At 36.1% G+C, this 23,025-nt stretch overlaps 1 protein-coding gene and 1 pseudogene across 1 annotated transcript in view; both read right to left on the bottom strand.

Annotated features, from left to right (window-relative positions):
* The window catches only part of LOC114037828 (cytochrome b5 reductase 4), a 101,206-nt gene that overhangs the window by 23,224 nt on the left and 54,957 nt on the right, over positions 1–23,025 (bottom strand). The window contains exons 11-12 of the mRNA XM_027854804.1: positions 2,809–2,949; positions 744–896 (exon numbers count right to left, since the gene is read on the bottom strand). Coding sequence (XP_027710605.1) covers positions 744–896; positions 2,809–2,949 — 294 coding nt within the window. The remainder of the gene's footprint in view (positions 1–743; positions 897–2,808; positions 2,950–23,025) is intronic.
* LOC114037102 lies at positions 14,623–15,256 on the bottom strand (annotated as a pseudogene).

Raw genomic sequence — 23,025 nt, 5'->3', positions numbered from 1 at the left:
CAGGACTGACCGGCAGTTCAATATAATCATAAGCTTCTCAGTGGCAGGACCCAGACCTTATCCATGTTATAATCTACTATGCTGAGGGCCAAGTGCAAGGTACATTATTAGATGCTCACTAGAAGCTTGCTGATTCATAGGATTCATACAGAAATGTCATTATAAAACCTCAGGCTAATCAATTCAATGATTTCAATCTTTCCTCTAGCAAATACTTTAAGAATATTAGCAAGACAAACCTGACTAGTTAACATTTAATTTCCTTTCATTTTTCCTATAGCCAAACTCAAAAAATGAAAACAAAACTTAATCATCTATGAACCAACAATCTGGAAGGGTCACTCTGCAATCTAGGAAGCCTGGATGATTGAGTCCAGGATGTCCTTTCTGTAAATCATAAAGTATTACTTCAGTAAGACAGTGGCCCCCAGAACGAGTTCCCTGGAAATAGCAAGTCATATGATTTAAAACTGCTTAGACTGAGCAAAACGAATGAAGTATTTCTACCCTCTTCCACAGTAGGGTCAATATTGAAGTTTTAGATGCGTACTTAGAGAAAAGAATAGTCATAATAATCATAAAGAAAAAATCTTACAGAAAGATAAGAGAACAAGGGTTGAGAAAAGAGGGACAGGGCAGAATAAGGCTCAAAGCTAAGAGATACAAACCCCTCTATAACTCCTTGGAGAATGAACTAATCTAAAACCCAAAAAAGCAGTAAGAAAATAAACACAAATACTTACCTATTTGAAGACAATCAAAATGTGGTGTGAAAAGTCCAGTGTGGTAGATTTTAATAATAACATAGATATATTTGTTATGAGGATGAAGTGGTTCCTGTAAATCTGAGTGTAAGGACTCCAATACAGGTGTATACGGCTTCACTATTTCTGCACCTGGAAGAAGCCAAAACCAAAGACATACAAATGTAAAAAATACACTGACACAATTATATAGTATATTTAAATGCCCAATATAACCATGATGACATATTTATTATTATTGCTTTTAAATGGATCACTGCTAGAAATTACTTATTATAAATATGATTTTTTGGTACAGGGTGGCATAACTGAATAATAACAATAAATTTATGTTAATAAGTTTGGCCAATTTCTTTCCTAATGGAGTAGTATACTAGCACAGATATGTCAAAATCTGCCCATGTGGGCAACAGCCAATACCAAAATTACTACATAACCAAACCATGCACAATAGAATCAAGTTTTCATGATTCAGCTGTAGCAATGAAAATTACAACATAATCTTAACCAAGTTATCCGTAAGAATATAAGGGAAAAATAAATACATAATTTTATAATATTCAACTTAATCACAGTCTAAAGAACAAAGGTCAGCATATACATAGTATCTGAGTTGTCAAAATTCTTCTTAGGGTTTCTCTTTAGTTTTTCTGGTTCAACAAAATGCCTATAAGTTAAAGTATACTACAGATATAAGATGGTTTTTCAGTAGCATTCTCAAGATTAGTAACTGTTAAGAGAAAAGGTAAAAAATACTACTGGGCAAAGCATGGTATTACCTCTCCAGTTTTGATTACAGACAATTCAGCATAGCCACACTTAATAAGTCCCTCCTATCTACAGGATACTGTGCTAGGCCATAGTGGAGATATAAGAACAAGGACAAAATCTTACATAAACATAATCTTTTTTTAGCCCAGTGCTCTGCACATAGTAGGTAGTTAACAAGTGTGTTGAATTCCGTAAGACAAGGTCCCTGCCCACATGGAGTTTACAGTTAGGAAAACACTGCTTTGGACATGCAGTCTAACACACTGTTGCCCAAAGGTCACCACAATGTAATGCCAAACATAACAACTCACATTGATACAGTGCTTTAAACACTTTGTTCATAAACGCTATGTGAGGTAAGCAGAGCAAGTACATATTATCCCAATTTTAGAGATGGAAAAGAGGCTAACATTTATAAAGTGAAGACCCAGAGAAAAACAACTAAAGTGGCGAGATGGATGAAGGAGAGGCTAACTAATGGTGGAGTAATAAAAATTACGCCTCTTCCACCTTGAAAGGCAAAATCAGAGATGGGTCACAAAGAGAATCTATAAAAGTTATTAACATAGGTAAGGTAATGCAGACATTCTCCAAAGCCCCAAAGGCACATCTTTTCAAAGAGCAATCATCTAAGTTAAGGACAGAAAGGAGCAGTCATTTCACACGACTGGTAAAAAAAAAAAAAAAACAAAAAAACCTCTTAGGACTAAGCAACAGTGCTGGCAGGAAACATAAGCAACCTGGGAAGGGTTTTTCAGAAATCTGTAAATAACAAAACTATAAATGGCTATTTAAGAGAAGTAGGAATATATGTCACTTTTAATACTAATATCAGGGAGGGCTGGGGATCATGAGGATCCCTGAGGGCAGGGACTGTCTTTGATATTTCTTTATGTCCCCAGAACTTAGCCTAGTACTTGGCACACAGTAGGCACATGACAAATGTTTACTGACTGAATGATCATGTCTAAACATAAGGTAGCAATTTCTTTAATAGTATTATTAAAGCTAAAACATTTCTAACATATGTGTACGAAAGGATGCTAAAGCATATATTTAGCAAAGTCTTCACCTACTTCTGATATTTAGCATCTGGCAATCACAATCTAAGCTTAGCCACCCAGGAAAATGTGCTAATGTCTTACAATAAATCACAGGATAAAAAATATTGAATAAATTCATTTTATCGTTTCATAAAGTTAAACTCTAAATGTATAGTTTTACAACATGAAATTATTTTAAAATTATTCCTTTATGTCTCCATGGAACTTACCTGCAACAGTTAGCTTGAGGTAAACATGTTGCCCAATGGGCACCTGAAGATGAGTATCTGGTGGCAGCATCAAGCAGTAAAGTTTGGTATCATGGGTAACATCCACCTTGGAAACCAGCTTGCACTTCCTATAGTATAGCCCTAGAAAAATGATTGAGTTTTTCTTATTCTTGAATATATTTAACAAGTTGTAACTCTCTAAGACTAAGTTGTAGAAAAGTTGCTGAACTGCACAGTAAAAGGAGTTCCTTTATCAATGAAATCTCTAGTCTATACCCTATCCTCATCTTTCTCCCCTCTTAACCAACACACACACACACACACACACACACACACACACACACACACACACACACACACACACACAAAAGAACAAACAGAACTTCACCTGCTTCCTAGGAGTGGAGAGTCTATAAACATACTATCTAATCTGAGTTTTTCATTTATCAAAATACCTTGAAAATTCTGTACAGTAAGTGGTTTTTTTTTTTAACATTTTTCTCCTGTGATTACTGTTTACTAAAGTCTATTTCTAAGTATTTTTGTAATTTTAGAAAATAAACTAAAAATGTATCAGTAAGAAACAAATACATTTCTAATGAAAACTAATTTTAGTTTTATAATTTAATTTTAAACTTTTTTAGTAGAACCATAATTAAATTGTATAACTGAAATGATCATGGATATATTATGCATTCTAAAATCCTTTCTTAAGGAATTTTTATAAAATCTGTCTGAAACTCATGAATATCTGTTTCTGTGGGGACATAGCATTAAAAACAAACTAAAAAAACAAAAAAATCCTATTACATAAACTAGCATTCTCTTTCTGTCAAGAGCAAAGAAGGCCCTCAGCAGATTCTTTGGATGAACTTACAGGAGGTCATGGACAAGAGTTGCTGGGGAGGTATGGACAGGTTGTGACCTGCAGCACTGGAGGGAATATCATTATCAAAAAGCTCAGAAATTCAGGTGAGTCAGCATGTCAGCATATATGAACTTACAACCTAAGTTAGATTAAGGATTCTAATTCCAAATTTAAAAAAATATCCACAAAATATATGCAAAACTTAAAAATCATCCATGAAGAATGGTATATGACCATTCTATGATTTCCTCCAATTGGTTTAGTGGAAAGAACACTGATTTTGTCATAGGATCTCTGTTAAAATCTTGGCCCTGATATCTTCCTCTGGCATTTAGGTGACCCTAAGTGCCTGACTATCAAACCAGCAGAGGACAAGTTCTGGCAGCTTCTATCAAGATCAAAAGGGTTCAAATAAGGCTCCGATGATGTACTGGCTCGAAGTGTGAAGAAGCTCAATATCAGAAAGCTGATTATTAAAGTTTTTTTTTTTTACCACATCAAATCATGAAATGACTTACTAAGGCACAGAAGGTTGCCATCATCTGCATAGGTGTCTAACACTAATAAAATCATTGATATTTTCAAATCCTGAAGCAACAAGATGAAGTCTGGCTAAATGCTCACAAATATGAACTACAGATGAGCAGAAAAGAGGGGTAGGGGGAAAGGTGCAAAACCTGGACTCTTAAGTTCTAAATGGCCTCTGTGTTGGTGTCTGCTAAAAGACATCGGAATTGCATTCCCCATCCTCAGGAGTACTACTTAACAAATTACTGCTCAGATATACCAAATGACACTTAATGGCCTAAAATTAACTTATACCCAAAGTACTTAATAGAGGTATTAACTTCAATCAAGGTTGAGTAAGTGTTCCAATGATATTTCTTGTCAGAAACTTCATTATCAAGGGCACAAAAAAGAGAGCAGGTGTGGAGGATGTGTTTCATAATGTCAGACAAAAGTATGTTAGTGATAGAAAAATGTTATTCTGAGATAGTTTACTCCTCAAATTGAAGCAGTTATCTCCTACTTCCAGGGAAACATAATTTTAGTTCCAGAAATTGAGGGCCCATATTGGTTTAAGGGACTTTCCCACAGTCAAGACAGCAATGAAGTAGTGGAGCTAAGATGTGGTATACTGTATGGTCTTTTGTATTGTAATTATTTGGGGAGAGGGCTAAGAGTGAATGAACAAGGAGCTTGTGAGAGTGGGGGTCCTGGGGACAGGTTAAAGTTAAGCAATGAGACTGCTTGTATCAAGGGGCAGTGGATATATTTGCAGACCCATATGAATGAAGCTTGACTAAGCTGATGACTGATTGAAGTATGCATTTTAGAGGAAGGAAGTAATAATCAAAAAAAGAAATTGGAGCAGTAACTTCAGTGACCTCTCCTAGTCCTTGGTCAGGAACAGTCCACAAACAAGGGCAAATTTGACCTCATAGCTATCAATAAAACTTGCTGGACTAAGAGCCATGACTGGAACATGGATCTGGAGGGGTAATGCCTTATTCTGAAGAAACAAAAAGGTAAATTTTTTGGGGGGTGAAACAAAACAGGTGGGATGACATTGTATAATAAGATGGTATACTCATATGAGAAAATCCAAGAACCAGAGGAGGAAAACATTATGAAGAGTATTTGGATTGACAGTTAAAGGAATTAGAAATAGAAGTGATTTTTTTTCCATTGGAGTATACCTGGCCTAAAACCTCCTGTACAGAAAGAAGAAATATTTAGATGAGGAGTGTGGAAACAGATCACAGAAGTATGATATATTAGTAATGAAGGACTTCAATATCCAGACATCTACTGGAGCTTTCTCTCCTCTCCCCTCCCCTCCCCTTCCCTTCCCCCTCCCCACCCCTCCCACTTACCAAAAAAAGCAGAATAGCTACTAACTTTCTGTCTTGGCTTAGTAAAAATGTCATCTTTCAAAAGGCAAAGGAACCAATAGGGGAAAATTCTGTTTTAATCACAGGTAGGGTACCATGGACTTCCAGAGTAGAGAGAGTTGGTATCCCATGCTTCAGAGAAAGTCAGCCCAGAAATGACGCGAGATGATCAAGAATGAAATTCTGAAGACAGAAAAGGAAGCAGTTTCAATGAGGAGTCAAAATGGGAATGTCTGAAGAGACTTATGTAAATGCACTGGGAACTAATCAACCAACTTAGATTTCAAAAAGAAATATAAAGATGGGAGCAAACCCAGAGTGACAAAAGATCAATAAGGGTGACAAGGTCCTGTAAAAACAGTATAAGAAATGCTACAGAAGATGAATACGGGTGACAAGGTCCCGTAAAAACAGTATAAGAAATGCTAAAGTTCAGAATTATCTGAATGAAGTTGGCAAGAAAAACTACAGACCAAAAGATATGTTCAAAGTATCATTGAGAGGAAAAGGAGGATCAAAGAGGGGCCAGATCCTTTGCTTGAAGGGGACGGAATGATGGTGACTGACTGGGGAAATGGCAGAGCTGCTCATTTCTTCTTTTATTTCTGTTCCCTTTACAAAGGGGAAAGAACCTTACTCTGGAATGGACAGAATAAAAACGAATAACTAGGAGCTGATGCTGTAGATAAGTAAGGAGATGGTAAAAGAGCACCTCATTGCTGTTGATGAATTCAAGTTACCTGGCCAAGATGAATTACATTCTCTGCTACTGAAAGAAATGGCAGAGGTGAGAGCAGAACAACTGTGAGTGATATCTGAAAGACTATAGAAAATAAGAACAGTACCATGAGATTGGAAAAAGGGAAACGCCCTAATTTGCAAAAAAGGGAAGAGAGTTTACAAACTTGGGAAAAGTCATTTTCGCTTAGATTTCTGGGAAAATTCTTGAAACAATCATTAATGAGATAGTTGAGAAATATCTAGAAAGGTAAGCAGTGATTACAAAGAACGGGCATGGCTTCATCAGAAATAAATTATGTCAGACTAACAAATCTTTCCTTTTCTGATAAGACTAGCAGATGAGGGGAATGCTATGGATATAGATTTAACTAAATTTAACCAAAGCTTTTGATGAAGTATCCCATACTATTCTTGTGGATAAAATGGAGAGATATGGATTAGATAATATAAACAGATGGATTCAGAACAGACTCAAAGAGTAGTTGTTAATGGTTCAGTGTCAACATGGCAGGAGGTCTCCATTTGATTCTATGATGTTTAACCTATTACTCAATGACTGATAAAAGCACAGATAGCATACTTATCAAATCTGTAGGTGAAAAACCTGGGAAGGACAGTTAACACACTGGAGGAAAAGTCAAGATCTAGAAAGGCTAGAGCATTGGGCTGGATCTCTACTAAGACACAATTTAATTAGGATAAATGTAAAGTGTTGGTCTTGCATCCAAAAAAAAAAAATAAATTCTACAAATATAAGATGGGGAGGCATAGATAGCAGTAGTTCAGAAAAGGGTCTGAGGTTTTAGCGGACTGCAAATTCATTGAGTCAGCACTAATGACAGCTAAAATGTTAGCAATCTTGGACTGCTGGGAGAGAATAGGGAATAACTTTTAGGAACAGGGAAGTAGTAATCTCACTGTACTCTGTTTTTCTCAGGTCTCATCTGGAATATTATGTTTAATTCTGGGCATCAGGGTTTAAGAAGGAGATTGATAAGCTACAGAATGTCAAAGGAGGGAAACCAGATGGTGAAGTTCATGACATATGAGGACAGGTGGAAAAAACAGGGCATATTTAACAAGAAAAAAGGTGACGTCGTTGGGGTGGGATAGGGTGTGGGGGATGACAGTTATGTTCAAATATATGAAAGGCTATCATAAAGAGGAAAGGTTAGATTTGTTCTGTATGACCTCAGAGGGTAAAACTAAGAGCAATGTAACGGGTGTCACAAAGATGCCAATTTAACTTTGATGTCAGAGCAAATTTCCTAACAATTAGAGATGTTCAGAAGCAGAATGGCTTGTTTCTAGAGGTTTTAGATTCCTTCTCCAAGCAGAAATCCAATGACCAATTGTCAGCATGTTTTAATACAGATTCCTTTAGGTATGAGTTGAACTAGATGGCTGTTCCAATTCTCAAATTCAGTGATTCTGATTCTGTAAGGTTTTCAACAATTAATTCTCTAGACCTATATACCCCTAAATTCTGGCCACGTTTGTCCTTCATCAGAAACATTCTATGCTTAGGCAAACCAACCTACAGACAGGAAATTTGTTTTTTAAAAAACACAGCTGACTTTATTAAGAGTTTCCTTCCTTCAAGTATTTGTTACCTGGAGCATTTTACTTACCTAAATAGATCTGGTTCCATTATGTTTTCATATAAAGTTTTAGAGCACTGAAATAAATTTTTTAAGACTGAAAAAGTACAAAGTTATCACCACTTCAGAGGGACTATCTGCTTCTTTACTAGGCATAGTGCTTAATAAATGCTGACTTGTTAGAATATCCTTAAGTTACAGCTCAAATTAACTACAGTTATTTTTCAAAAATTCAGTAAGAGAAAACTGTCCTTAAAAAATACAAAAGCTGAAACTATTTAATAAACCTAGCATTTGTAATCAAATCCACTGATTAGACAGTTCACACACCAGAATCCCTAAAATCCAATCAAGATCAGTTTTTATAAAGCATTTATGAACAAAGACTCACTTAAAATTACCAAAAGCTTTGGTCCAAGGGTGGGGAACCTGCAGCTTCAAGGCCACATGTGGCCTTCTAGGTCCTTGGGTGTGGCCTTTTGACTGAGTCCAAGTTTTACCGAATAAATCTTTTTACTAAGGATGATTAGTTCTGTGAAGTTTAGGTTTGGTCAAAGGGCCCCACCTGAGGATCTAGAGGGCCACATGTGGCCTTGAGGTCACAGGTTTCCCAGCCCTACTGGTCTAAGTGAAAAGGTGAAGAGAAAAGCTTTCAGAAAATAGGTGAAATAGAGCTCCCAAAATACAAAAGATTAACAGGTACTGTCTCTTCAAAACAAAACAAAATGAAATTTTAAAAAGCTTCGACAGAATTTGAAGTTGCTGGATGGAATAAAATACAACAACACACTTAGCTGGAAGTCAAGACTTTTGGCAACATCAACTCTTCAGCAAATCTCTTACAGGGATAAGGCCTCTGAATAATCAAAACTGCTGTCACAAAGACCCACCACTGAAGTTTAAATGTTTTACTTTGTAAACAATCGGTTATTTTGGCGGGAGAGAGTTAAGGAAAAAGTTGTAGGAGTCAGGAACTCTGATGGGGGGAGTGGAGAAGAGGGAACAAGCATTTATTAAGTGTCTATTATGTACCAGGCACTCTGTTAGGTAATTTATAATTTGACAGAAAGAAAAGACAACTGACAATGAGGCAACAGAAAACCTAAAAACATTAAAAACTATGATGGAAACAATGAAATTGGGCCCATTTTTATTTTTATCTTTATATCTCTGACACACAGCACAGTGTCTGGCACAATTTGATGCTTAATAAATGCTAATCAGTTCCTGAGGGCATGGGTTAGGGGCATGGTACCTCTATGATCTGAAAAATCCACATAAAAATTTTTTGGCCCTCCCTTGGCACCAGAGAAGTCCGATTTACCATGGAATTAAAGGATAAAATATGTTGTTATCATACAATATTATACACATATTTTATGCATTTCTGAGTTTCCAAACTTTCTCTGTGTTGTCTGCTGGCCTTCGTATGTCATCGGTGGCTTCTAAAAACTCCCATAAAATTCCCATTTGATTTCTTATAACTGACCCATGACATATCAAAACTGCAATGAGGAAAGTCAAGACATGGAAGGGGATAACTGTACTCTACTTTATCTACCTTGAGTCATCAATTAAAAATTAAATGTTATCCTATTTAAGAGGTAAGTCTCTATTTTACAAAGATTTCCACTCTTTAAATTTAAAACATCAAGTCATAAGGAAAATACATTTGTTCATAACTGATGCCAGGGAAAAAAGTGTTCATTTTGCATAGCCATAGTGGGCACAATGCCAGCTTTGCCATCAGAAAGACATGAGTTCAAGTTTTACCTCTAACACATATTAGTTACATGATTAAGGACAACTAATTTAATTTCTAAATTCCCTTAGGCAATTTACTAAAATGATAAATTAACAGATAATCTGAAATAGATGGGAGTTCCTTTAAGTAATAAAATTATAGGTCAGAACAAGAACAACAAAGTATGACTAAGTGAAATGAATTACACATTTTCATTAAAAAGAGTAACATATCAAATATAAAGAAAAACAGAATGATGAATGAGTAGGTGGGGCCAGAATTGAAGCCAAGAAGTTTCAATACTCGTTTCTGACACATACTCGAAGTGTAACTCTGGGCAAGTCACTTAATCTTTTAGTGCTATACACCTGAGGCATCAAACTGGGGAGCAGCAAAACTCTCAACTGGCGCCCAAACAAGAATAAAATGAAACTAGGAAATGCTTAACAAAATGAATAAAAATATAATACACAGATAATGTTAATTTGAGGTTTTCCAAGTCAATATGCCACAAGCAAGAATTCTTTTATATTTGAGTTCAACACCACTACTTCAGACAACTCCCTAGAACTCTTAAATTTCTGACAAAATGCCAATCTACACTAGTGAAGAGTTTCTATCCTAAGATTTCAAATCACAGGTTTGAGTCACTGAAAAAATAAAAGATAACTATTACCTACAACTGAGTAATCATAGGGTAGGTAGAGCACTAAAGGACACGAAATGTAGAGATTAATTATGGAAGCTAAAAGAATATAAGTATTTCCATTTATAAGCCATCTATTAGGCAAAAACAGTATACCAGATTAATAATACTTCTCTGTTCCAGTACAGCCTCTCACATAAAAATATTTAAGTGGTTGTCAAAGGAACAAATTCAAATTATAGTACAATGTGTTCTAGTTCTGCCTCTGGCACCTAAATGTAAGATATTTAAAAAGATACTGAAGTAATCATTCTAGCCTTTAGTTAAAATATCCATACCTTACCCCTTTACCACTTCTTTCTTATTTACAAGTTAAAATAACACACAGATCACTGAAATATACTGAAAATGCAAAGAACTGAACTTAGTCAAGAGATTCAATCATATCTTTCCCTAGCCAAATTCAGTGGTCTATCTACCACAGTTAGGAGGCACAGAAGGCTTTGGTCTAGAGTCAGAAAGACCTGAGTTCAAATTTGGCCTGGGAAAATCACTTAATCTCTGTTTGCCTCAGTTTCCTCAATTGTAAAATAAGGATAAAAATAGCACCTACCTCCCAGAGTTGTGAGAATCAAATGAGATAATAATTATGAAGTCCCCAGTACAGTGCTGGGCACATAGTAACAGCTATAGAAATACAAACTATTGTTATTATCCTAAAGTAGTTCTGCTTTAAAGCAGAACTCCTATCCAATGCCACTGTGTTAGTAATTGTATGATCAATTCAACAGGTATTAATCACCTACTGGGTGTGCAACAATTTAGCACAGATTGGTATAAACATAACCCTAAGGGTTTAGGCCATCATCACCACTCACGGTAAAGGTTTGAACCAAACTATGACTGTAAATACAGATCTGTGCCCATCCTAAAAAAAAAAGGTCTGATTCAGTTCTGGACCCACCTAAAGCATCTCTGAGAGTATAGACAGATTCAGCAGGAAATCTTGTGGATTCTATATCCAAATCATCTTTCATATCTATTGCCTTCTCCCCACTCACAAAGCTACTTTTACTATCACCATCATCACCTCTTATCTGGACTACTGCAAAGAGCCTCTTAAATGGTCTTCCTCCACACAGTTGCCCGAGTGATAGTCATAAAGCACAGCTCTGACCATAACCCTCTCTAGGCTCAAAAATCATCTACTGATTCCAGTATAAAAAACAAACTAACAAACAAACAAAACACAAACTCCTCCTCTATATGATATTCAAACATTTCTCAATCTGTTGCCATCCCACCTTTCCAGACTTATTATACCTTCATTTATTCTATCAATGTAGTCAGAATAAGAAGAGAAATTTACAGTACAGTGGAAAGAATGTAGACCCTGGAGTCACAGGACTTGGGTTCAAATCCTGCCTCTGATACTATCTTTATGACTATGGCAAGTCATTTACCTTCTTGGAGCTCAAGTTTCTCATCTGTAAAATGAGAGGACTGGAATAATCCAGTCAACCACCATTTATTAAACACTTACATGCCATGCACTGCTGCAGGTACTAGAGATACAAATACAAAAATGAAAATAGTTCTTGCTCTCAAAAAAACCCATATTCTACAATCTAGATGGCCTTTAAGGTCCCTTCTCTCCTGTAAACCTATAAAAAGTCTGGTATCCAACATATAAAGGGACATTATACATTTACATGTGTGTGCATGTATACACACATATAGACATACACAAGAAATATTACCCAATAACTTAATGTTCAAAGGCTATGAACAGGAATTTAGACAAAAAAGGAGGACTATCAACAACCACATGAAAGACTATTCTAATTGCTAATAAGAGAAAATCTGAATTAAAACTACTCTAAAATTTCACCTCAAACCTATGACACTAGCAAAGATGACAAAAAACAAATGGTAAATGTTGAAAAAGTTGTGAGAAAATAGGCACACTAATGAACTGTTGGTAGAGATGCAAATTGGTCCATTCATTCTGGAAAACAATTAGAAATTATATGAGAAAAGTCATCAAACTGTACATACTCTTTGACTCCAGCATAATATTGCTAGGCATATACCCCAAGGAAGTCAAAGACAAAATGAAAAGTATTATTCACAACAAAATGTTTGTAATAGCCCTTTTTTTGGTGGCAAAAAACTTGAAGCAAAGTGGGTGTCCACTGACTAGGGAGCTAAACAATTTGTGGTATATGAAAGCAATGAAATACTATGCTACACCATATGAAATTACAAATATTAAGAATTCAGAAAAACTTAGTAAGACTTATAAGAACTGGTACAAAGTAAGAAGAATCAGAAAAATAACTGACCAGTGACTACAATCATATTAAGGAAAACAACAGTGAAAAACATCAGAACTCTATCAACGCAGAAACTACTCATGACTTTAGAAGACTAATGATGAAGCATGTTTTCTTTGAATTCTTTGAATTTTCTAAGAGGTTATAGGTACAGAATGAGGTATGTGCTGTCAAGTAGGGCCAACATACTAACTTATTTTGCTTAACTATACTTCATTGTGAAAAGGAAGAGTTCTCCTTGGGAGTGGAGGGAGTCATAGGGCATGACATTGATGTATTTTTTTTTAAAATCTCTCTTTACTAAAGACACTGGTTCCTGTTTTCAGACTCCATCTGCACTGGAACAGTTCTGATATAAAAGAATATCAATATAGTAATCATCCCTTAGCTATATACTTTTTAAAGTGTTGACGACTTCCATAATTTAGAAACCCAGGAACATAATTTTAAAATTCTGGAAGAGCAGGATGTGAAAGAAAGACAGATTTGTGTTTCAATTTGATTCTTCATTATCTTTATTCTTTATCAGTATCATGATTGAAGACTGTTCAGCAGGGCCAGCTATGTCCCCAAAACTGTCAGAAATCAGATCCATTAAATAGGCACTTAATGCATACAGAACAGAAACAACACATATATGATCAGTAATGTTGTTTGAGAAACATTCTGGGATCTCTTACATAAGAACTAACTGATATTACTGATTAAAACTTGTGAATTATGAATGTTACTACAGAAGTGAAATTTCAATAAACAATGAGAAAAATCTAAACAACTGACTTTGCAATCTTGGAAGCCATCAGTGATACCACACATTCCCTTTCTATGTATTTCCCCAAACACTTCCACTTGTCTAAATTAGCATCTTTTTTCCATTCCTTAAGAAAAAGTCCTTTGCTGTTGTGTGCCCTAATTAGGAAACCATAACCTCAAGAGATCTCCAATAAATACAAAAGAATGGTCCCAAAAGTTCTCTCAAATATAATTTTAACCATCTCAAACATTATTAAAAAATATTAACACTACTCTTTGTGACTATCCACTGATTCCTTAATATATTCAATAATAAATGTGAGCAAGGTATCCATTACATCCATATTCATTACAAGTCTATTACTACTCATCTCTCTTATCAACTTGCCCTGAGCTCACCTTTTCTCTTAGACTTCTTAGTTACTTTTAATCTTCTCCACAGCCAACACATGACTTATCTATAAACTTCTTCCTTTACCTATTTTTAAATCTAATACTTTTTTTCATTTCTTCTTGGAAGTCTTTTCCAAACCATCTTAGTCCAACCAACCAACGAGACTAAATGCACACAGCCTAAAACAACATAGCCAGTACACAAAAAACAAAGTAATATGAAAGACAAATATTATAATGTGTGAATTAATATGTACAACTCCTGTGCTCCATGAGTATCCACAGAATATCAAGAAAGTTAGAGGATAACCCTTAGATTGCTTGTTGGACCCACTGGAAGGATTTATGGCAGATCTAATCAAGAATCACATGAGATGAGAAGATGTTGATGGGTTGTAATCTATAGAGTTGGAGGGAATAAACATTCCCTCCAATCACAACACAGATTCACTAAAGTATCAAAAATATACACAGGGAGTTACATACATAGAGTTACATACACTTCTTTTAGAATCTATGACAGCTGAGACATACTGAATTATTTAATAATACAAAAAATAATCAGAAAGTTTGAGAATTCTTTATTTTCCTATTCCAAAATTAAGCTTCAAGAAAAGATTTTTTTAAAAAGTTATCTGACAGTAAAACTTACTACTCTCCTTCCCCAGATTTTCATAATACACCAGAGGGAAGCTTGTGTTTTAGGGGAAGAAAGGAACAGAAAAGAGGAAACAGTTCACCCAACTCAAAGGCTACCCAGAGTATGGTTTTTTTTTTGGCAAGAACAAAGATGCAAAGGAATTGGGGGAAGGGTTCAAAATAATGAGTGTACAGGGTAAGAACAAAAAGAGTGGAGAGGATATAGGGGAAGAAAGGAACAGAAAAGAGGAAAGGAAGTTCTAGGAATATCAAAGGTGGGAAGCCATTTCATAACATTTACCAATCAACCCTCACCTTGAACACCTTCCTTTCCCATCAACGGAACTGACTTGTTGGCAGTCAGGGAGACAGTGAGGTTGAAGTGCTCTAGGCATGAAGATCCATAGTAAACTCCCAACTTTGTAGTAGTGAATACCTTAACACTGAACATTTTTGTGTTTCCTCAGTATCAGTCCATTTCATGAAGAAACTTGATTAGTTCTTTCCAACCAACATGCCTACCTCTCACAACATAATACTGATGAAGGTTTTCCCAGGTAGAGCAGCAGAAAAAGTTGAGTCCTTAATAGCCTATGGTTGCATCCTGATAGGTCCCGTCCACCATGTGGTTGTCGATGTAGGCATTCCAGTTGACCACAGTGCTGGGCTGTCTGGTTCTGCTGCTGCTGCGGGCAGGGGGTGGCAGAGAGTTCGGGGCATGCGCTGCTGTCTGGGCTCGCGGCTCCGTGCTCTCTGCTGCCCTCGGCTCCGCTTCAGAGATGTTTAAAACACTTGAGAACAAACTGTTTTCAAGTACTTTAAAAGCATGCATTTACATAATAAAAAATTAATGCCAATTACAATAGTGAAGATCACAATTCATCCTTGCTTTCTCATTCTATTCCTTATCCATATTCTTAGAAAAATCCTCAAGAACATCCACCCAACATATTGGATACATTCTTCTAAGTCTTTTAATATGACTTAGAAACCAGTGTATCACTCAAGAGTGTTGGTTATTCCTTATTCTTACTAAGAAACCAACTTAATGGGCTGCCCATCCACTTGTGTGTCAATCTGGGTAAAATCTGTATGTGTTTGAAAATAAACTACTGGGTGTCTGTTAGAAGTTTATGATACCTATTTACGACAGTAAAGCCACGGTGGGAATATTTTAGATTCCTACATATATTAAGAACCTGAAAAGCCCTTAGAGCAATCTAGTCCAAATACCTAATTTTAGAGATGAACCACTGGTGTTGGTCACTGGTCAGGGCAAGTCAGCTAACTGAAGGATATCAGGCTACAAATTCAGAAGGTCAAGGATCTGTACCTAAGCCAACACAGGACCAGTGGTTTCTACACAGAAAGGAAGCTGGGAAGGCTGTAAAGATTCTTTGAAGGGGTTGGTCTGAGTGGGGAAATCAGTAGAGAGAAGTATATTCACATTACAGATTTAAAGGATGCCCATACTTCAATCTAGAAATTCACTATCTATTAGGCATACCCTACTCATCTTATTAACCGGTTCCATGAAAACAATCCAAGAGAAGTTCATTTCACAGGAACAACACGTATGCAATGCAGTATAGAACATAATGACTATAGGCAGACCAACGTTTTGAGGAGCTAATGTTACCATCACACCATCACTAAACAGAAGAACAAACCTCAAGACATTGTTTAGACATTTTAGCTGAGGTGTTGTGATGTTGCAGGGGAATGAGATTAACTTCCCTACTTCTGTTGAGGGCATCACTATCCTTCCAGTCACCCAGGTTCACAACTTTTGAGTCAATTTGAACAATGCCTTCCTCCTCATCCCATATACAATCAGAGAACAAGCTCTGTCTCTTCTACCTCTAAAACATCTCTCCTATATGTGCTGTTCTCTTTACTCATATGATCATCATACCAGTTCAGGTCATCATCTCTTACCTGGACTATTACAGTATTAGAAAGCAGTGAGATACTAAATAGCCTTTATGGATTCATTCTCTCCCCTCTCCATTTTATCCTCCACACAGTTACAAAATTAATGTTACTAAAGCACAAGTCTAACTATGCTGTTCCTCTGCTCAAGAAGTTTCAGCTGCTTCTAGTTGCCTCTAGGGTAAGATATAAACTCCACTGCTTGGCATTTACCACTGCTAGGGTAAGATATAAACTGGCTCCAGCCTACCTTTCCACACAAATTTGATATTACTCCCCTCTAAGTCCTCTACATTTCAACCAAGCTGATCTAATTGCTATTACATGGATATAACACTCCATCTCCTCATCTTTGTGTCTTTGCAGAGATTGTCCCTCTTGTCACAGAGGCACTCATTCCTCATCTCTGCCTCTTAGAATAACCATCTTCTCGTCCAAGTTCACCTCAAAACACCACTTCCTACATGAGGCCTTATCTTTATCCCTCTAGTTGCCAGTACTGTCCTCATCAGAAATTACTTCCTATATATTTTATACTTACTCATTTGTGTTCATGGCATTTCCCCTCAATGGAATGTAAGTTCCTTGAGGGCAGGGACTTTCATTTTTGTCTTCGTATCCCCAGTGTCTAACATAGTGCTTTGGCACACAATAGGTACTTCATAAATGTTTGTTGGAGGACTACAAAAGTACAATGGTTGAGAAACCATCATATGGGGCATCCTCATAAATCTAGCAGTCAGAAGTCAATGGACAGGTATAAAAAACTTTCTCCCTTTTAAAACACTTTAAAATGTAGGTTTTTCACAAATTCTGGTTAGCCTTCCCCCAATTAGTTGAAATTAATGAAGTTTTACTATTCTTATATAATCAGCCCTTATGGGACAGGATCCAATACAATCAACCTGGAAAGAATAACATACCTTGAAATACTAAGAATGTAGAGAAATGTCAGTTTTCTACACTGACAAAATTACAGAATCTAAGGGGACCTCCCCAAGTTTTACATAAAATGTAACCAACATTGATTAAGCATCCCCTATGTGCAAGGTCCTGGGTTAGATGCTGTAGAACAAACAAAAATGAGACAGTTCCTCAAGAAGCCTAATCTATTAGGAGATACAATATATTATGAAGACATCAGGGAAAGAGATGGTGACATCTCAGTTGAATCTTAAAGGAAAATGAGGATTCTGAGGGCAGAGATGACAAAGAACACATTCTAGGAAGAAGGTGCAGCCTATACAAAGTCATTGAGACAGGAGATGGATACAGAGTTCACAGCACAGCTAGGGGTCCAGTTTGGTGATAAGCAGGTCTGAAGGAGAGTACTATGAAGTAAAACTAGAAACGCAGGCTGGAGTCATATTATGAAGGCGTTTGTATTTTATACTACAGGCAACAGGTACACAGCAGAGACTTCTAAAGAGGAAAATGATATGGCAATCTGTAACTTGGGAAGATTTCTTTGGCAATTATGCATGGAAAGGAAACAGCGAGAGACCAATAGTCTAGATCAAGGGTGGGAAAGCCTCAAGGTCACATGTGACTCTTTAGGTTCTCAATTGCAGCCCTTTGACTGAATCCAAACTTCACAGAACAAATCCCCTTAATAAAAAGATCTGTTCCGTAAAACCTGGACTCAGTCAAAAGGCCACACCCAAGAACCTAGAAGTCCACAGGTTCCCCACCCCTAATGAAAGGCAATGAGGGCCTGAACTAGGTGGAGTGGGAGTAATTGTGAGTAGTGAAACAAGGAAGGATGTGTGAAATTTTATGAAAGCAGAACTGACATGAATCTTAAAAGTACAGTTATAGAAACAGAAAAATTAATTCCAGCCTGAAAGGTTCTAGTTAACTAAGACTTTGCTCTAATAGTCAATATGAAGTTTGTTAATTAATATTATTATGGTATTACAGTCATCAAGAAATTACAAAGCACTCTCTGAATACATGGCACTACATTAGGTATCTATTACTTACATTTATCTGTCCTAAAATCAGTTTTACAAAGTTTTAAATCAAGTAAAAAGTACTTCTGATGATAAAACTGTAGAGTAGACCATAGGCGCCATATTAAATCTTTTGACTAAATATTTCTAAAGAAACAGTACATACCTATCACTGTAAACATTTTTCAACCATCTTAATTGTTGCCAATAACTATACAGTCATAAACAGAAATAAAATTCTCAAGATAATTTTAGCTATTGCAAATCGACATGCCATATGAGATTCATTCTGAAGAATAAAAGGTCTAGAAATCTCAAATGAAACAATGAAACACACACAGATAAATGCAATTGTAGCATTACCTGACTCCAAATAATATTATAAAACAGTAGTCATCAAAACAAATTTGTTACAGGCTAACAGAAAAGTATTAATGTAAGCAACTATGTAAGAAAGAACAGTAGCTCAATATCTAATAAACTCAGTAACAGATTACCAAAATAAGAACTCCCTTTTTGACAAAAATTTCTGGAGAAATTGGGAATAAGTTTGGCAGAAATTAGGTTTCTTATGAGGCTGAGAACTTATACAACATACCAAAATATGCTCAAAATAGATTTGTAACTTTAATATAAAAGGTCACATCATATATAGGATAGAGGTACCTTTCATAATTATAGCTAGAAGAAGTCTTAATCAAACTAGAGTCAGAGGAGATTACAAAAGACAAAGCAGACAATTTAAATTCTGTACATAACAATGAAGATAGAGAGAAAGAAGATAAACTGCTGAATGGAGAAAAAACATTTGCATCAAGTATCACTGCCGAAAGTCTGGTATCCAAAATATATAAGGAACTAACATAAATATGTAATATAGAGAGCCATTTCCCATAGATAAGAAATTCAAGGATATAAACAAACAAGTTTTCAATCAATCAATCAACAAACATTTTAAGCCCCTATTTGCCAGACACTGGTGCACTGAAGATAGAAGCACAAAGTGAAAAGAAAATGCATGTTCACAAATAAGTAAACATAAGACATGAAGAAGTGCAAATTACAAATAATATAAGAAAATATGCTTCACAATATTAACAAAGAAAAATGCAAGTTAAAACAATTCTGAGATTTCACCTCACACTGCAGATACACAAAAATGACAGAAGATGGGTATGGTTCATGTTGGATGGGATATCTGTCTTTGAGAAGACAAATACTCTTTTGGTAGGATGTAAATTGGTCTTTTCTGGATATGGCCTTGGAATCCATCCCACTACTAGGGATATACTCCAAAGAGATCAAAGATCCACAATATATGAAAATATTAATAGTAATACTCTTAGTAGTATAAAAGAACCAGAAACAAAGCAAGTGCCCTCAATTGGGAAACTACTGGAAAAACTATGATATATGGCTATAAATACTTCTATGCAGTAACAAATATCAGATATGAGAAACTGAAAGATGGAAATATCTACATAAACTAATGTACAATGAAATAAGAACCAAAAGAACATCAGGAAATGACTATAACAATGAAAATTAAAAGATCACTAAGAGGAAGACAAAGTTTAAAAGAAAAACCACTGATGGTTGAGAAAAATGGATAATGAAATATACCTTCCTCCATCAAAGAAGAGAGGCAGAGAGTTATCAAGCCAAACTGTCATGTGTTTATGACATACATACATACATACATACACACACACATACATACACATGTACATACATAGGAGACAGTGTTGTCAGTTATGGACAATGTATTTGGTGTTTTTGCTCAAATTTTGTTTTGTTTTGTTACAAAGGAAAGGGTCAGTGGGAGTGAGTGAGGAAGAGAATAGGGAAAGAAAGCTCATCCCAGAAAGGACTGTGATATAATAAAAGGCATCAATAGCAGCATGGAATAGAGGAAAGCATGCTGAATTTGCAGTTAGAAGATCCGGGATCAATTCCCAGCTCTGCTACTTACCACCTATATGATGTTAGACAAGTAACCTACCCTATAAGCCTTAGTTTCTTATCTGTAAAAGAAGGGGTGTTGGACTAGAGCACGTGGTAAATGTTAATTAACTAGAGGAAAATATTGCTTTTCCTAAGGACCTGAAAATTATTGAAACAATGAGAGATCCAGACTCACATTTTGTTTTTGTATCTCTCCTTTCATCTGTCTCCAGAAACTTATCCAGGCAAATCTTAAAAACCAAGATAATGAAAAGAACAAAACCAAAGGTTCCCATTAATGTAGTCTGGCAGAAAGTTTCTAAAAGTTATTAGGTCCATAAAATCATATTTGTCTACAAAATGGGCACAGTTCCTACTATATTTTCAAATGCTATCTCCTCACTATCTTGTCTTCTTCTGTTCTTTGTTGATATAAACTAAGAAGACAGAAATGAAAACCTAAAGCAAATACCATATATGTCTTCCTTTTCTATTTTAAAATAGCCTCAAAAATTTATATGCTAGATATAAAATGAGACACTTTATCAGTTACTGGCTCCAAAATGAAATTCTGAACTCAGGCCAACTTTTCAACAAAGATATAAGCAAACCAGTCTGTCACCACCCCTTCTCCTCTCTCAATAAAATCCAATGGCTCCCTATCACCTCCAGGATCAAATAGAAAATCCTGTCTGTCAAAGCCCTTCATAACCTAGTCTCCACTCCACTCTACCACCTTTCCAGTCTTGTTATACCTTACTCCCTAATGCATACATACTCTTTAATACAATGACACTGGCCTATTTACTCAACAAGACCCTTCATCTCTCAGCTTTGGGCATTTTCTCTGGCCGCCCTCTGTGCCTAGAATGTTCTCCCTCCTCATCCCCACCTACTGGCTTCCTTCAAGTCCTAACTAAAATCCCATCTTCTACAGAAAGCCTTTCCCAACCCTTCCCAATTCGAGTGCCTTTCCTCTTTTAATTACTTCCTACTTTCCCTGCATATATCTTGTTTATAACTATTTGTTTGCTTATTGTCTTGACCAATTAGATTGTGAGCTTCTATCCCCAGCACTTTAGCACAGTGCTCGGCAATAGCAAGCACTTAATCCTGACTGACTTACAAATGAGGAACAACATCAACCCCTCAAGAGGGACATCTAAATTTACATAGTGCTAGAAATGGTAAGCCACTCCAGTATCTTTGCCAAGAAAACACTAAAACAGGGTCACAAAGAGTCCAACATGACTGAAACAACCAAACAACAACAAAAAGAGGCTCAACAGGTAAATGTCAAATATAGAGAACACAAAGCTGCTACAAAATTTTTAAGTTTGGATTTTTCCCATTGTTAAATGCGATTTATCAATGTCCACTGTGGCCACTGTGTATGTAGCAACAGGTGCTTAGGAGCTGGAATTTTCTGGAATTTGTGACTTTCCTATCTTAGCTTTTTTTGCCCTCTTGACTTTTTAGATGCAACTAACAGTTAACTGGTATACTGCATCTTGCACCACCCTCTGCTGATGTGCCAGATTCAGGCCCTCCTCACAGAGATGAAAACGGAAGAAAGCAGGATGCTAAGAAATCTTATAGTTCCTTCTGCAGAAGGGGGTGGGGGTTTACATATCTATGTGTTAAGTGGAAATAAATACTTTATGGGACCCAGTGATAGGCAATACTCTATATCTCTATAACATATAATAAATACTTTAGATCTCAAATATTATTATACTATTACAGGCAGGATTATTGGATAAGAAGAGCAAAAATGAAATGATCACAAAAAACAAGTGATGATGAAACTAAAACTGAAGCTCTTTGTTGCATATCTGTTTGTAGTCAAGTTGTTCAGGCCAGTCTGGGCCACAAACAGTATGCATATCTATTTTAATATCCTACAAGCAGCTGTGAATTGTGTACTGGTAATTACATTTTCAAAGGTATACATGCTAGAAAGGGGTATGTGTGGGCGTGTGGGGGGGGGCATGTGTGAGAGAAAGAGGAGGGACAGGGAGACAGGAAGGGAGGAGGAGAGAGAGAAAGAGAGAAATGGAAGGAGAGATGAAGGGAAAGAGGGGAAAGGAGAGAGATATCATTTAAACAACCTGATTAAATCTAGCAATAAAAAAGAAATCAGTTTTTTGTTTATGCTTCATTTTTATTTAAGTCAAAATTATTTTTCTCCCATTTCCATAAGTTAATTATTAAGTTGTCTGAGCATAAATGTTACATTTAAACTGTAAAGACAGCAATAGTCATCTAAACAAAGCACTGGGATAAAAATAGAAAATCAATATAATACCAGCTAATTTTCTAATTTTTTTAATAGATACTAGCCAGTTCACACTATAGCCATCACATATACATATATATGTATGCCTATACATACATTTCATCTACTACAGAAAACTGCTAAAATTTGCACACACTCATCCTCTTCACTGATTGCTCACTGATGCCTGTATCTCTACCTCTAAAGAAGGGATATCCCCAATAGATAAGTGGCCAAAGGATATGAATAGGTAATTCTCAATTAAAGAAAAGCAAGCTATCAACAAATCATACGAAGAATTCTCTAAATAACTAATTCTAAGAGAAATGCACAATGAAGCAACTCTGACTTCTACCTCATACCTAACAGACTGGACAAAATGATCACTGTTGCAGGGACTAAGAGGAAACAGGCACATTAATGCACTGCTGGTGGAGCTGTGACTCCTCATTATATAAAACAATTTGGAACTATACACAAAAAGTTGCTAAATTC

This window comes from Vombatus ursinus, unplaced genomic scaffold (assembly GCF_900497805.2).
Source record: "Vombatus ursinus unplaced genomic scaffold, bare-nosed wombat genome assembly UNPS02000582.1, whole genome shotgun sequence".
Classification (NCBI taxonomy): Eukaryota; Metazoa; Chordata; class Mammalia; order Diprotodontia; family Vombatidae; genus Vombatus; species Vombatus ursinus.
This window is presented reverse-complemented; position numbering and strand designations above follow the sequence as displayed.